General features: G+C 37.0%; 1 protein-coding gene across 1 annotated transcript in view; it reads right to left on the bottom strand.

Annotated features, from left to right (window-relative positions):
• The window catches only part of dab1a (DAB adaptor protein 1a), a 159789-nt gene that overhangs the window by 16014 nt on the left and 125907 nt on the right, over nucleotides 1–17868 (bottom strand). Inside the window, exons 16-20 of the mRNA XM_062038418.1 lie at nucleotides 17727–17823; nucleotides 13277–13677; nucleotides 11853–12048; nucleotides 11600–11748; nucleotides 5906–6002 (exon numbers count right to left, since the gene is read on the bottom strand). Of these exons, the coding sequence (XP_061894402.1) occupies nucleotides 5922–6002; nucleotides 11600–11748; nucleotides 11853–12048; nucleotides 13277–13677; nucleotides 17727–17823 (924 nt within the window). The 3' untranslated portion in view covers nucleotides 5906–5921. The remainder of the gene's footprint in view (nucleotides 1–5905; nucleotides 6003–11599; nucleotides 11749–11852; nucleotides 12049–13276; nucleotides 13678–17726; nucleotides 17824–17868) is intronic.

Below are 17868 nucleotides of genomic sequence, written 5' to 3'. Positions count from 1 at the left end.
CAAATAACGGTACTTTTAGTTTTAACCAAACAACATTGGCTAAAATGCTAACACCTAAGGGTCAGCTTGCTGTCAAGACGTGGTGCTAAGTAACAATATCAATGACTAAGTTTTATACCTAAACACATTGGCTAAAATGCTATTATGCTAACAGTTAGCATGCTCAAGAAACAATATCCATAACTTGTAGTTTTACACCTACAAATTTGGCTGAAAAGATAACACTTAACATGCTAGAAATACAGAGCCAAATAACCATATCCATGACTTTTAGTTCAACACCTCCGAAATTGGCTAAAATGCTAACATGCCTGCATGATAGCGCCAAGTAATGATATACAAGATTTTTAGTTTTAACCACATAACATTGGCTAAAATGCTTAAACGTATCAGACAGCATGTTATCAAGATATAAGCAACTTTGCTATAATCTACCCTATAATTTTTTAAAAATTGGCTAAATTGCTATAATGTTAATAGTTAGCATGCCAACTTGATAGCATCAGCTAACAATATCTATAACTTTTCGTTTGATACCTGCAATATAGGCTAACATGCTAAATGGTAGTATGCTGGCAAGATAGCGCCAAATGCTAACACCCTAAGAGTCAGCTTGCTATCAAGACGTGGTGCCAAGTAACAATATCAATGACTTTAAGTTTTATACTTAAACAAATATGGCTGAAATGCTATTTAGTATGCTAGAAATATTGTGCCAAGTTCCATGACTTTGTTTTATACCTTCAAAATAGGCTAAAATGCTAACACTTAATATTTACCTTGCTTGAAAGACAGTGCCAGTTAACAATACCCATGACTTTTAGTTTTAGACCTAAAGAAAATGGCTAAGAGGCTAACATTTAACAATTAGCATGCTACAAAGATAACAATATAACTTTAAGTTTTATGCCTCTAAAATTGGCTAAAATGCTAACATAGCTGCATGGTAGAGGCAAGTAATGATATAAATGACTTTTAGTTTTAACCACACAAAATTGGCTAAAATGCTAACACTTAACAGTTAGCATGCTAGCAAGATAGTGCCAAATAATAATACCCATGAATTTTACTTTTTCACCTACAAATTTGACTGAAATGCTAAAAAGACAGCGCCAAGTAACAATTTATCCATGACTTTTAGTTTTAGACCTAAAAAAATGGCTAAATCGCTAACACTGAACAGTTAGCATGCTAGCAAGATAACACCAAGTAATAGTAGTAATCCTTGACTTTCAGTTTACTACCTAGAAAATTGGCTAACACGCCATCATGTTAACAGTTAGCATGCCAACATGACACAGAGACAGACTTTTAGAACAGTTTGTGCCAAAAGTCAGTTTCGGTTGAAAAGTGTTTGGAACAGTTCATTCTGAAATCCACCAACATCTATTATTTGGAATTTCAATTCTATTTCCTTCAATTCAAATTGGAATTGCAAAAATGAGGATATCTTCTACTCGTGGATCAACCCCCTTAAGTTGGACCAACCGCTCAATGTGCGCTACAAACCCCGACTGTAAGTTTAGGGTATTTAGCCGTATCGCCACACAATTTGACACATTTTAGGTAAAACACAATTGTAAATTTTAACCCGATTTGTTGACAAACGTCTTTTGATTTTTGTCTTCCTCTGAATATTTCTTTTTTTTGTCATCTGGTTTCAGAAGAAACAAACCAAACGGAGACCAATCAAAGCTTACCCAACTTAAGGACTGACCAACCAACTGCTATACCAACTTAGTTCTACCTCCAAAGTTACGTTATTAGTAGTTTGCACAACTTCTGACTATAGAAACGAGGTTCCATCCTGCAATTGAATGTTCTCTCTAGTGGCAACGACCGCCATGACACTGCATCACCTTCACTAAACAGCAGAGAAAAATGATCGTCCGTAGAAAAACGAGGTCGAAACAGGACCGCCTCAAAACGCGCTGCCCGGTTTCTTCCGCCCGGTTCCGTCCGGGACGAAGGAACGCCGGCGGGGCTGAGGCCCTGGCGACTGTGACAGTCAGCAGAACGCCGCTGCCAGCCACCCAGCCAGAAGCTGGGAGAGACGTGACAGTTAGCGGACATTGCGGCCTGCAGAGTCACCCCGCTGTGTCACTCTGCATCATCTCGGCAGCCAACTGGGGCTACTTCAGCTCCGCCTCAAGATCGACAATTACGCTCGTTTGGTTTTCTTTCTAAGCACTTCACCAGTAGCTACTTATTCATCCTGTTCTGGAGCCTCTCCCACAGTTGGACGGAAGACCAACAATTCAGAAACTATAAACACCATTTTTGTAAATATCAAAGACTCTTGAGAGGTTTCTACGGACCGTACATGCAAACCCAGAACCCTGCAACCCTGCAAAACCCTGCCATGGATTGATTAATGTGGACCCCGACTTAAACAAGTTGAAAAACGTATTCGGGTGTTACCATTTAGTGATCAATCTACTAATACAAGTTTCAATCAATCAATCAAATGCGAGGACGCAACACTAACCACTGGACCACTGTCTTCTTTTAGTTTCATGGCATTATTTGTTGGACAGTTTCCACAACAGGGAGTGAAGCATAACGGCCCACAGCTGCGATATGACCCGATAGAACCGATACTAGCACTGATTTGATTTTTGAAGACGTCGGGCTGCGACTAGGTTTGAGAAATGTGTTTGCTAAAAGTGCAATACAGTTTTATGAGCTGATCACACACAGATGGAAGGGTCCGAACTTTGGCCCGTACCAGGTCAATGAATCCGAGTTCTGGAACTTGGGAAATTTCTCATGCTTGGGGATGGGTACATCTCACATTTGAATCGATACAGTACCAATTTTTGGTCCCTGAAAATAGATCCCGGCACTCAATGTTACCAATTTTTGGTACTTTTGTGTGTTAAAACGTGTTAATAAATTGAAACGTTTTAACATCTAAAACTGAATGTGCTGTTCAGTTATCTTGTTTTCTTGTCAGTACTGTAGTCTACTGTATTATATAGTAAATGTTGCGTGCAGTTGCATTTCCAACATGTTAGATGGATAGATCTTAAGACAGTGTTTCTAATAAATAATCAGTGTGTGTGTGTGTGTGTGTGTGTGGTAGGGGAGGGGTTTAGTTGGTGGGAGTCATTGGCACCATTGCCTGGACAAGAGCAGCGAAATGAGATTGTTCAGTGAACCATCGCGGTGTCAGGTCTTTTCACTGGCGAGGCTCGAGAGACTCTCACTCTGGAAGACCCCCTTGAAATAACCCCCTCTCTCATGACTGCAGTGAGACACACACACACACGCATTTTGGCTGCGATACGAGCACAGTTGGTCGCAGTATCAATCAGAGGTGTGCTTGTCGTAGGGATAAATGGGCATAATAAGCAGGTGTGTGTGTGTGTAGGTGTCTAACGTCGACGTGATGGAGCAAGTAAACACCATATGGGAGGAACATCATTGGAGCGCTACCAAAGCTGCCCGCCTCCAACAGAGGAACAACTTACAGCCTCTGGCCAAAACACTCCATCTTGCCCGCCAGATTCTCCACTTAGTCTCCCCCCCCTTCCAAACTCCACCTGCTGCCCTTCAGCTTCCAGACTCTCTGAAGACAAGAGGACGAGTTGCCATCCCCTCTTCTGGAGTCGGGGGAGTAGGTCGCTAGGTAGGAGGCTTCTTGGGTTTTTAATTAATGCCAATTAGGCAGGGGTGGTCATTATTCTTAGCAGCCTGGAATTAGCCGATGAAAACAAAACCTTTGCCACCTTTTCCTACTGAGTTAGTGCCAGCAGCTGTCATTAAGAAGCCACCGTCTGGCAGCATGCGGGTGAGGACACCGGATGAGGGCAGGGTTCTCTTTAGGGGGAGTTTGTCAACTTTATGTGGTTGTGGCGGCGCCTAAAGAACAATGCAAAAGGTACTGTTTATGCTACCTGCAAAAGCTGGCTGCTTATTTCCTTGTCTCTGTTGACAAAAGTGCTACCTGAGATGGTTTTTAAATGGAGCATGCCAGAGAAGTTTGACAGAAGGGTGGATATTTTTCCAAAGAGAGTTATTTATTTGCCTCAATCCATGTGTGGCAATCACTGTTCAGTATAAAGGGCAAAGGATTGGAGGTTTAAGTCAACCCAGCCTTTTTCCCTAAGGGACTGCAGAGGACTTGGTGCGGGAGTGTGAAGTCTTGGTTCTGTTGAGGGTTTATTCCTTGCTTCCGTTGTTACTTAGGTGGAATTAGTCACCGTTCTGTATCAAGGGCACCAACAAGGAATTGGGGGTTAAAGTCAACTCAGCATTTTCCCCTGAGGGACTACAGAGGACTTGGGACGGGAGTGTGAAGTCTTGGTTCTGTTTGAGGTTTGTTCAATGCCTTGCTCGTGTGGGGTTTGTGTGGACTGTCGAAGACTTGGTACGGTAGTTTAAAGTATTGGTTCTGCTTAACGTTCATTGCTGACCTAGGTGGAATCAGTCACAGTTCTGTATGAAGGGCACCAACAAGGAATTAGGGGGGTTAAAGTCAACTCAGCATTTTCCCCTGAGGGACTGCCGAGGACTTGGGACGGGAGTGTGGGTTCAGTTGGACTGCTGAAGACTTGGTACAGGAGTGTGAAGTCTTGGTTTTGTTTCGGGTTTATTGTTTGGTTAGGTGGAATTAGTCACTGTTCTGTATCAAGGGCGCCAACAAGGAATTAGGGGGCTTAAAGTCAACTCAGCATTTTCCCCTGAGGGACTACCGAGGACTTGGGATGGGAGTGTGAAGTCTTGGTCCTGTTTGAGGTTTGTTCAATACCTTGCTCGTGTAGGGTTCAGTTGGACTACCGAGGACTTGGTATGGGAGTTTAAAGTATTGGTTCTGTTTAAGGTTTATTGCTTGCTTAGGTGGAATTAGTCACCGTTCTGTATCAAGGGCACCAACAAGTAATTAGGGGGGTTAAAGTCAACTCAGCATTTTTCTCTGAGGTACTGCCAAGGACTTGCGACGGGAGTGTGAAGTCTTGGTTCTGTTTGAGGTTTGTTCAATACCTTTCTCGTGTGGGGTTCAGTTGGTAAAAGCTGGCTTTCAAACCGTCGCACCGACTTGGAACTGGGAAACAAAGTCACAGTCTTAGTTTTAAAACGTTTTCCTTCGAATGGGATTTTCCTTGCCTCTGTTACCAAAAGGCTGAAACAATAAGGGCAGTCCCCCTCTGAGATTGAACCAGTGACTACAAACCCAATCTTCAGATATCTTGGGGTTCAACTGTCCAGGGACCTCACGTGGAGCCACACCACTTTCTGTTTACTCAAGAAGGAACACCCCTACTTCCTCAGGAAAGCTAGACTCGCGAGCTCCATCCTTAGGATCTTCTACAAATGTGTGGTGGACAGCACTCTGTGTGGCATCTTCATCAGCAGATGCAGAGAGACACCACCAAGTATCCAACCCACCCTGCACACCCTCTCTTTGGCCTGACTGAGGAACAGACTCGTTCCGGAATCTGTTAGATTGCTGAACTTTGATGGAGCTCTGCAGCAATAGATACAGATCTCCACCAACCACCACCATACTGTTTGTGTGGTACTCATTGGGCTAAAACTGGGACCTCAGTACTAAGTGTCGTGCAATCTCATGTGTGCTGCTATGACAACAAAGTTCTGTGAATCCTTAGCTTGTGCAGTTAGATTATATGAGCTAAAAGCCGAAGGCTGCCAACTCATTGTCCAGCACAACTTTTAAGGTGTCGGAAAATTAGGTTTACACAACATATACATACAGTGCACTACGGTTACATGATCATGCGTTATGGATTTGCCCTGAAACTCACACAAGCGAGATCATGGTACACGGCAAAAATAAAGCATAACACATGCCTTACAAGCACAAATGTCACCATTGGAGCAAAAATAAGACGGAGATGGATGATATCAGGTGACGGGGAGGAGAGGGCGGGGTTATACCTACCCTGCCCTGCTGCTATCTAGCTCCCAGCCTCCGGACTGGCCTGTTCTGGGCCGGGCCCTGTAGGCTCACTGGGGCAGGGTGACCCAGAACCACAAACCTAAAAGCACGAGCGAGGCCATGGAAGAGGAGGAAGAAGAAGATTGTGAAGGATTAAGAAGTGAAAGAGAAAACATCTACAAGTCAGACTGCAAGTTGTTAACAAGAAGACGTGTGACAAGGAAGTCAAGAGGAAATCAGTTGTTAAAGGTAATAGTCGGAGGAGAAGGGTGGAAAACTTATGATAAATGACCCATGAGATCGCTTGGTCTTTGCCACTAAGCGGTTTCAAAAAGAAATAAAATCTTAAAAAGGAATTCTCACAGTATATAATTTCTTTAACCCTTGGGGATCAACCAAATGTGGTGAATGTTATAGGTCCTGGAGACCCAAAATAGGTTCATCCATAAAAGTCTTAAAAGTGAGTCATATACATATATGTATATATATATAAACACGTATTAAATAATTATAGTTGCATATTACTTATATGTACAAAGTCTCCAAGAAGTATATGTATTAGAAAGTATCCAGTAACAAACATGTCCGTATCATTTAACTTACTGCGTCATGAGCAAACTTCATGAATTATTGTGACCATTAAGTGTACCCAAAAACTAATTACCACTCCACTTCAACTTAAAGACAGGAGAAGCCGAGGATGTCGTAGTGGCTTGTGCAGCCCTTTGAGACACTGGTGATTAAGGGCTATATAAGTAAACTTTGATTGATGATTGATTGAAGTCCATGCCAGATTGTTAATAATAAATAATACATAGATTAGTGATTGTCATGGTTTTCTGTCTTAGTCATTTTACCTGATCAAGAGTTTTGTCAAATTCAAACCAACAAAGTAATACAAGTAATAAAAGTTAGTATGATTTGTGCTGGTATCGAATCGGTCTGTGTATATCAGTATAGTGAAAAAGTTGTATTGGGACACCCCAATTGGAAAATAAAAATATTGCGACATAATTTGATGAGAAATGATGGAGAAATTAGCGTACAAACAACCCTTATTGGGCAAGGAACCATATTTGGTAAGTGCAAATGTCAACAAGTGATTTCAACCAGCCATCAGTGAAGAAATATGACAAAAATAATACAAATATTTTAATTAATAAAAGGAAGTATTGCTGTATAAGTCGATTTATATTATAAATACAGTTATAATTAAGAATTTTAAATCTATTTTAAATCTATACAATAAAAAAAATAAATGTTATTAAACATTTTGTACGGCAATTTTCTGTGATTAATGTTTATAATTTTTGCAGTAATAAACTGGAATTTTACAAATTAAACGTGAAATTTTGTCTGTGATAAGCTAACAGATTTGTTTTTGTGACATCATCAACATCTAATTGGAAAATACTTGAACTCGCTGTACTAAGAATCCAGATGGATCTGTGAAAAGGAAGTTACCGAGCGTCACACGCACGACTTTCCTCCATCGACCGGGTGCTTTTTACGCCTCAAAAAGTAGAAGCTGTTATTTTTTGCCCCCCTCTCGGCCTTCTCTCCATCATCACTTGTCTTTCTTTTGCGACCTTTTCATCGCACCGCTGCTGTACACTTTTTGTGTAGTTGTGTAAAGGTGACATTTGCAGCCCTGTAAAAGTCTCCCCCTCACCTTTTATTTTCTCCTCAAAATGGCCTAAAAAATAAAAAAAGAGAATGTTTCACGCCCTGGAGAGTGGCGGAGGGTGGGAGAGTCAGGAAGGTGCTAGAAAAAGCCATAGAAGGTCAGTAATTTTACACTGCTTTGGAAAATAAATATGAGTTTTAATTTTTTTTTAATTTTTTTTTTTATTAATATAAAAAATATAAAAATATACATTAATTCGAGCTGGACACATTTACCATTGACATGACATTTACCAGATTGTCAATTTTGGCGCATAATGGGAATATTTTTATTAAAATATAAACATTTCCTTTATTAATTGCAGCTAAAATAATTTGTTGTTAATTGACTAACCTCTTGTAATAAAATAAAATAGATGTATTTTGTAATACAATATACTATTGCCGTCCATCGCAAATAATTGATGCCCAAATTTTGCTACTGTTTTGTTTTCATTGAAAAAACAATAGACATTTTTTGCTAGTGTTTTGTTTTCATTGACATTTTAAAAATGTATTTTAAATGAAAAAAACTCTCAAAATTATGTTTTTGTATCAAATAACACAATAATAATAATGTCATAATAATAACTATACTAAAATGTTTTCTTATTTTTTATTAATAAAGATTATTATTAATAATTATAAAAATAATGATATAAAATAGTAAATTGTATGTAATATTTTGCATTTGTTTTTTATATTTTTTGTTTATTAATTTAAAAAATATATATATATACACATTAATTCGAGCTGGACACATTTACCAGATTGTCAATTTTGGCGCATAATGGGAAAACATTTGGGTAAAATATAAACATTTCCTTTATTAATCGCAGCTAAAATAATTTGATCTTAATTGACTAACCTCTTGTAATACAATAAAATAGATCTATTTTGTAATACAATATACTATTGCCATCCATCGCAAATAATTAATGCCCAAATGTTGCTACTATTTTGTTTTCATTGAAAAAACAATAGACATTTTTTAAATTAATTTTAAAGGAGAACAACTCTCAAAATTACGTTTTTGTATAAAACAACACCAGATTGTCCATTTTGGCGCATAATAGGAAAAACATTTATGAAAATTGAAACATTTCCTTTATCAATCGCAGCTAAAATTAGTTGTCGTTAATTGGCTAACCTCTTGTAATAAAATAAAATAGATGTATTTTTTTAAAACAATATACTATTGCCTTCCATTGCAAATAAATTACGACCAAATTTTGCTAGTGTTTTGTTTTCATTGACATTTTAAAAATGTATTTTAAATGAAAAAAACTCTCAAAATTATGTTTTTGTATCAAATAACACAATAATAATAACGTCATAATAATAATTATACTAAAATGTTTTTTTTTATTTTTTATTAATAATGATTATTATTAATAATCATAAAAATAATGATATAAAATATCAAATTGTATTTAATATTTTGCATTTGTTTTTTGTATTTTTTGTTTATTAATTTAAAAAAATATATATATACACATTAATTCGAGCTGGACACATTTACCAGATTGTCAATTTTGGCGCGTAATGGGAAAACATTTGAGTAAAATATAAACATTTCCTTTATTAATCGCAGCTAAAATAATTTTTTGTTAATTGACTAACCTCTTGTAATAAAATAAAATAGATGTATTTTGTAATACAATATACTATTGCCGTCCATCGCAAATAATTGATGCCCAAATTTTGCTAGTGTTTTGTTTTCATTGAAAAAACAATAGACATTTTTTAAATTAATTTTAAAGGAGAACAACTCTCAACATTACGTTTTTGTATAAAATAACACCAGATTGTCCATTTTGGCACATAATAGGAAAAAAATGTATGAAAATTGAAACATTTCCTTTATCAATCGCAGCTAAAATTATTTGTCGTTAATTGGCTAACCTCTTGTAATAAAATAAAATAGATCTATTTTTTTAAAACAATATACATATTGCCTTCCATTGCAAATAAATGATGACCAAATTTTGCTAGTGTTTTGTTTTCATTGACATTTTAAAAATGTATTTTAAATGAAAAAAACTCTCAAAATTATGTTTTTGTATCAAATAACACAATAATAATAACGTCATAATAATAATTATACTAAAAAATTTTCTTTTTTTTAATTAATAATGATTATTATTAATAATCATAAAAATAATGATATAAAATATTAAATTGTATGTAATAATTTGCATTTGTTTTTTATATTTTTTGTTTATTAATTAAAAAAAATATATATATACACATTAATTCGAGCTGGACACATTTACCAGATTGTCAATTTTGGCGCATAATGGGAAAACATTTGGGTAAAATATAAACATTTCCTTTATTAATCGCAGCTAAAATAATTTGTTGTTAATTGACTAACCTCTTGTAATAAAATAAAATAGATGTATTTTGTAATACAATATACTATTGCCGTCCATCGCAAATAATTGATGCCCAAATTTTGCTAGTGTTTTGTTTTCATTGAAAAAACAATAGACATTTTTTAAATAAATTTTAAAGGAGAACAACTCTCAAAATTACGTTTTTGTATAAAATAACACCAGATTGTCCATTTTGGCTCATTATAGGAAAACGATTGATGAAGATTTAAACATTTCCTTTATCAATCGCAGCTAAAATTCTTTGTCGTTAATTGACTAACCTCTTGTAATAAAATAAAATAGATGTATTTTTTAATACAATATACTACTGCTGTCCATTGCAAATAATTTATGCCCAAATTTTGCTAGTGTTTTGTTTTCATTGACATTTTTAAAATTAATTTTAAAGGAAAAAAACTCAAAATTATTTTTGTATCAAATAACACAATAATAATAATGTCATAATAATAATTATATCAAAATGTTTTATTCTTCTTTTTTTATTAATAATAATTATTATTAATAATCATAAAAATAATGATATAAAATAGTAAATTGTATGTAATATTTTGCATACATTTAATACAATTGAATGTAATAATAATAACATAATATAAAATAGTAAATAATATGTAATTTATTACAGAAATTTGATGCAATTTAATGTAATAATAATAATAGTATAAAATAAACTTTATGTAATATTCTACATAAATTTGACACAATTTAGTGTATTAATGTCCTCGTTGAGGAGTAGTGCCCAAATAACTTGTATGGAAGGCTGCAACAGGCTTGGTTGTAATTTATTATGTTATATTTTATTATATTCGAGATGAGACAAATTAGCACAGGGGTGTCCAACTAATTTTAGCTCAGGGGCCGCATGGAGGAAAATCTGTGCACACGCGGGCCGGACTATTAAAATCATGGCATTAAAACTAAAAAATAAAGACAACTTCAGATTGTTTTCTTTGTCTTACTTTGGCCAAAAATAGAACAAACACATTCTAAAAATATTACAACAAAAATATATAAAGAAATACCGGCAGCGGTAAAGTTTAGATCCATGAAAGAAAGAAGTAAGTGAATGAATGTTTATAAATGAATAAATTTACATATGCATAAAAATGTGTTTTCTTTTGTATTATTTTTTTTGATGAATTAAGTAACGTTTATGACAACCTTTTTCCAAAACACAATACAGAATATGAGATGTAACAGGATAACATTTATAATTTGTTTTCAAAATAGTTACAAAAAAGTGGGACCCCATTTTTATGACTTGATGGGGTCCCTGGGACCCCATTTTGAAAATTCCTAGCGCCAACACTGATGGAGTATTGGTGCGTGCGGGCCAGTTCTAATACTAATCAAATATCATAGATTATTCATTCGTGGGCTTTGACTTTGACACCACTGAATTAGCAGCATCCTCTGCTGGTTGCTAACCGAGTAGTGCATTTTGCTGCCATGGCCGAGGACGTAGCTAACGAGTTTCGTAAAAATAAATAAACGACACAATTACATAATTGCCACTGCTTACATCCACTTTGGCTGCATACTGTATGGAGATTGCTATGATATGCGGTGATGTAAAGTATCAACCTGCAGTCACACAACGTATAAGTTGTCTCACGGCGACACAAACACTTACAGCGTCTTCCTCTCCGCTCCGGCTCGGGCTGCCCTCGGCTTCCCCGAACGAGTCGTCCGTGGGGGGGTCCGTAGCGTCCGTGGGGGGGTCGCTGACGTGCGAGGCGGACGATTTGGAGGGCGAGCACTGGCGGGGCGCAGGGGTGGGGGCTGAGGGAGAGAAAGCGGAGTCACATGGGTGAGTGAGTGAGTGAGTGAGTGAGTGAGTGAGTGAGTGAGTGAGTGAGTGAGTGAGTGAGTGAGTGCGTGCTCACGCGAGTTGGTGGACGGCGTGGTGGAAGTGACCGGCGTCAGGTTCATCTGCGAGATGTCAAAGTCGTCGCAGTCGTCCGTGTCCTGGGCAGTGCCGACGCGGCTGAAGTAAGTGCTGAATGCCTCTGAGGTACCCGTTAAGCCGGGCTGCTCGCCCTTCTTTGACGGCATTGCTGGCGGCTTCGCCAACTGAAAGTCCTGAAAGGGAGACGCCAGACGTATGAGGTCGACAAAAAGACTGGGGAACAGGAAACAATACGTGAAGCTAGGCGATATATAAATAATATATATATATATATATATATATTATATATATATATATAATATATATATATATATATATATATAATATATATATATATAATATATTATATATATATATATAGTTGGGCAGCACGGTGGCAGAGGGGTTAGTGCGTCTGCCTCACAATACGAAGGTCCTGAGTAGTCGTGAGTTCAATCCCGGCCTCGGGATCTTTCTGTGTGGAGTTTGCCTGCGTGGGTTCCCTCCGGGTACTCCGGCTTCCTCCCACCTCCAAAGACATGCACCTGGGGATAGGTTGATTGGCAACACTAAATTGGCCCTAGTGTGTGAATGTGAGTGTGAATGTTGTCTGTCTATCTGTGTTGGCCCTGCGATGAGGTGGCGACTTGTCCAGGGTGTACCCCGCCTTCCGCCCGATTGTAGCTGAGATAGGCTCCAGCGCCCCCCGCGACCCCGAAGGGAATAAGCGGTAGAAAATGGATGGATGGATATATATATATATATATATATATATATATATATATATACATACATACATACAGTACATACATATGTACACACATACAAATACACACATATATATATATGTGTGTATATATATATATATACACATATATATATTAGGTCTGCAACTAACAATTAATTTCATAATCGATTAATCTGTCGATTATTACTTCAATTAATCGATTAATAATCGGATAAAAGAGACAAACTACATTTCTATCCTTTCCAGTATTTTATTGAAAAAAAAACAGCATACTGGCACCATACTTATTTTGATTATTGTTTCTCAGCTGTTTGTACATGTTGCAGTTTATAAATAAAGGTTTATAAAAAAATAAAAAATGAAATAAATAAAAATTACAAAAAAATAAAATGCCTCATAGATCCAACGAAATGATGACTAAATTAATCACCAATTATTTTTATAATCGATTTTAATCAATTAGTTGTTGCAGCCCTAATATATATATATATATACACACATATATATATATACACACACACACATATATATATACCGGTATATATTAGGAAATTAGTAATAAGATAAACAAACCTAATGAGATTATTGTCAAATGCAAAATCTGGATTTGTTTCAATTCAAACTGAAATTGAAACCAAAAAGTGTAAACGGTACACCTTGATGGCGGTCCTCACCTTGAACATCTCCTTGCTCATCTTTTTCGCCTGCTCCCCGTGCTGCGGACTCGACGACGCGGAGGCGGCCGGACCCGTAGCGCCTGCACCTGACTGGGTTTCGCCGGCCGGCGTCACGGCGGCGACGGGGGTGAGAGCCTGGAACATGGCGGCCGGCAGGGTGCCCACAGGTTGGGCGGGGAGGTAGGCCGCTGGGGGGAAGGCTCCGGCCGCCATGGCCGCCCACTGCTGCTGCGTGGCGGGGAAGATGTTGGCCTGGCCCCAGATGAGGGGCTGTCCGCCGGGCAGCACCTGCGCCACCGGACCCAGAGGGGACTGCACGCCGAAGGCCAGCGGCGTCTGGGCGGCGAAGGCCTGCTGGGACCAGTGTCCGGAGGGGACCGCTCCCATTGTCACGTAACCTGGATAGCAGTGTTTGGAGGAGCAAGTAAAGTGCAATTAAAACATCCGCAGCTTTTCTTCCGCGCACACACACACATGTGCATTTACAAGCCATGCATCACCTGCCCTACTTCTGCCTGTAGCTAATGTAGCATCTCTTCATGGTCACGCTGAGCTAGCATAATTACCTCCAGAATGAGGCAGCGTGGTTTCATCTAAACGCACTCATTAAAATTGCTCACATTTATAAGCCATCTTCACCATGCCTTCTGTCCGTGACATTCCGCCTCACCGAGAGAGGGGCGGAGACAAGTGTGCGGCCGTGTCTCACTCAGGGAAGTACCAGCCGGGCCAGAGGTCGCCGCCACTTCTTCGGTGGGTAAATCAGCCGCGTCTGAGTCAGCCAGCTAATGACGCGTTTTATATTCAACACACAGCCGACGCCACCTCCTCTTCTCATCAACATTTCATTTCTATTCCATCCCTCTCTATTAATCACATCCTGTTCCTTTTACTTCCACTCGCTCCTCATCCTATCGGCTGTCTTTCATAAATGCCCTGCTTTTTGATCATTGTTAACCCTTTGGAGCGGCATATGTATTTTAAGCTTCTTTGCACTGCAAAAAAAAAGCTGACACATACCATGTTTATGCACCGTATATTTATATATTTTTATTACCACTGTGAAATGATACATTTTTTACACATTACACACTTTTTTTACAAAAATAAAAGAAAATGAATATGACCTATTTTATCTTTGTGGAAAATATTGGACACGGTGTGTTGTCAAGGTTACGAGATGCGATCCAAGTGTAAGCCAATAAGGTTTTTATTTTATTTTTTTATAAATGGATGTGATGATAATGTAAATTAGTTTTTTTTTAATCACTGTTATGTTGGAATTCTTACACTGCAAAAACTGAAATCTAAGTAAGATTAAATATCTCAAATAAGGGTGATATTTGCTTATTTTCTGTCTGATAAGATAATTCTTCTCACTAAGCAGATTTTATGTTAAGTGTTTTACTTGTTTTACGGGTTTTGGTCCTAAATGATCTCAGTAAGATATTACAGCTTGTTGCTGAGATTTGATGACCTATATTGAGTAAAACATGCTTGAAACTAGAATATCAACTGTTGCAAAGCTGTGTCATCAACACTCACAAGTATAAAACTACTTTTTTAAAGTAATAATTTCTTATTTCAAGCATGAAAAAAAAAAATCATTACTTTGACACAATTGTGTCTCATATTAAAACAGATGACAGCCAAATGGACTTTGCTGTTTTATAGTCAATGAAACAATAGAAAATACGTACTCATATAGTAGTACAGTTGTTATTAGTGAGAATATACCGTATTTTTCAGAGTATAAGTCGCTCCGGAGTATAAGTCGCACCGGCCGAAAATGCATAATAAAGAAGGGAAAAAACATATATAAGTCGCACTGGAGTATAAGTCAAATTTTTTGGGGAAATGTATTTGATAAAACCCAACACCAAGAATAGACATTTGAAAGGCAATTTCAAATAAATAAAGAATAGTGAACAACAGGCAGAATAAGTGTACGTTATATGAGGCATAAATAACCAACTGAGAACGTGCCTGGTATGTTAACGTAACATATTATGGTAAGAGTCATTCAAATAACTATAACATATAGAACATGCTATACGTTTACCAAACAATCTGTCACTCCTAATCGCTAAATCTGATGACATCTTATACGTCTAGTCTCTTACGTGAATGAGCTAAATAATATTATTTGATATTTTACGGTAACGTGTTAATAATTTCACACGTAAGTCGCACCCCCGGCCAAACTATGAAAAAAACTGCGACTTATAGTCCGAAAAATACGGTACTTATTTTAAGGTATTATTGGGTTCATTGAGGTTAGCTAATTTTACTTGTTTTGGAAAGTCTTGACAAGCCAAATTTTCTTGTTCTATTGGCAGATAATTTTGCTTAGTTCAAATAAAATACCCTTTATTTTTTATTATTTTTCTTGTTTTTGAACACTGACTTTTTGCAGTATATTAATATAGATACTGTTGTTGCTATTATTCTTTTTTTTTGGACTACTTTTGGATTGTTTTGTGTCATGTTTGTGTGTCCTCTCAATTACTCTGTTGATTGCTGTTCTGAATGTTGCTGGGTCGGGTTTGGTTTTGGAATTGGAATTGTATTATTATTGTATTTTTGTGTATTATTTTGATAGAATGATTAATAAAGAAAGAAAGAAAACATTTTGGGAAAAATACTAAAAACTTGTGAAATTATCTGTCCATGCAGTTAGTTAATTTTACTCGATAAAACATCCGAAATTAGGATTTGTATATCTAGAAGTTAGTTGGAGTTTTAAGACAGAAATAGGTATTTTATTCTGAAATTTGCAATTATTAGATTAAGCATCCTCAGGATGTTGCAGAATATTTTAAGTGGGGAAAACTAAGACATCTTATATAAATAGGAATTTTTTTTTTACTAAAATAGACAAAATGCAATTATTTATGCTAAAATTAAGATTATGATTTAAAAAGTTCATCCATCCATCCATTTTCTACCGCTTGTCCCCTTTGCGGTCGCGGGGATGATTTAAAGTCAGTGACTAAAAATACGTAAATAGCTCTTAAGATTGGGGAAATTTTTCGAGATAAAATTGGCAAATAATTTGCAGAGTGCATGTTTACTTTTACCGTACATCATACTTGAAAAATATCTTGTCCCACTTGTCTCTTTTTTTTCTTCAGCACAACCTCAAGCGTGTGACTGGACGTTTATTTTTTCATTTTGATAAAGCGTTTTAAAACATTAGAACAAAAAATATATATATACATATAGATAATTTTTGTGTGTGGAATGAACTCATCTAACTTAAAAGTAAATGTACATATCTAGCAGACAACACAGATGACATGTTTTTAAGTATAATAATTAAAATAGTTAAGTCCTCCGGAAGTATGTAAACAAATGATTTTTTGTACATCCTAGATGGTCCAGACAAAAATCAGGAGTGTTGCGTCTTTTTATGTGCGTCTTTGCATCAGTTGGCCACTTGATGGCACTGCTTTCACCCTCTGCAACCAAAGGGCTGTTCACGCTGTGATCGATTGACCAAAAGCTTTTTTTTTTGGTGGTGTCGCCTTTCTTTGACGGTTTGATTTCGCTTTGAAAAGTTCCTGCGACCACAAGCGCTTACAAATGAGAAATAACGCGATGACACCATGACGAAATCATGGTGAAAATTATCGGTCATCAATCCGTTACGTGACCGATAGTCACCATTTAAATACTCATAGCCCACTATTTGAATAAGATTTATTTAATTTTTAATATGTTGGGAAATAAATATCAAAATTAGTTTTTTTATTAATTTATTTAAATTTAAATAGTTGGTAACACTTTAGTATGGGGAACATATATTGTAAGTAACCAATACTTAATTTAGAGTTATTTGGACACGAGGGGAACATATTCTAAGTACCCTAACCTTAACCCTAACCTTATTGAGGGAAGACTCTCAGTTAATGGCTTACTGGTTGTATAATAAGGCCATGCAGAATAAGGCATTAATAAGTACTTAATAATGACTCATTAAGAGCCAATATGTTACTAATTTGCATGTTAATAAGCAACTAATTAATGGTGAATTTGTTCCCCATACTAAAGTGTTACTAAGTTGTTATTTGTTATTATAACAAATAACTAATTTCTGGCCAAACAGCTTCATAAGCATTGGCTACAGATACTTTCCTAATATAAGATTATTTTTCTCTTGTAAAAATTGCTAGTTAACGTTATTTTTGTTTTGAGGAAAAAAAGGTAAGAAATGGTTGCTTAAAATGGGACTTTTTGTGCTTTCTTGTAATGTGTTTTTTGCAGTGCAGGCGGCGTACGTCCAAGCTTTCCTAATTGATCTGAGGTGGCCAGATGTCCAATTATAGGCAATTTAAGAGTGTCCAATTAAGCTAACGTGCATGTTTTTGGACATTGGTGGTAAACGAGGCAGACAGCACATGCTCCGTCGTGCGACCGGTTGGAAAAAAAGAAGTATTTTTTTTACCTGAGGGCACAGACGCAGGATTGAAGGGAGCAAAGAGTTCCGTGGGAGGCTGCAGGCCTAGCGACGGATCAAGGGTGTTAGCAGGGGAGGCCGGGGTCTGCAAAATGAGAGTAAACACTCTTAATAGTTCGACGCCAGACCT

This window comes from Entelurus aequoreus, linkage group LG27 (genome assembly GCF_033978785.1).
Source record: "Entelurus aequoreus isolate RoL-2023_Sb linkage group LG27, RoL_Eaeq_v1.1, whole genome shotgun sequence".
NCBI classification, from domain to species: Eukaryota; Metazoa; Chordata; class Actinopteri; order Syngnathiformes; family Syngnathidae; genus Entelurus; species Entelurus aequoreus.
The sequence above is the reverse complement of the archived record's forward strand: the minus strand, read 5'-3'. Positions and strand labels throughout refer to the sequence as shown.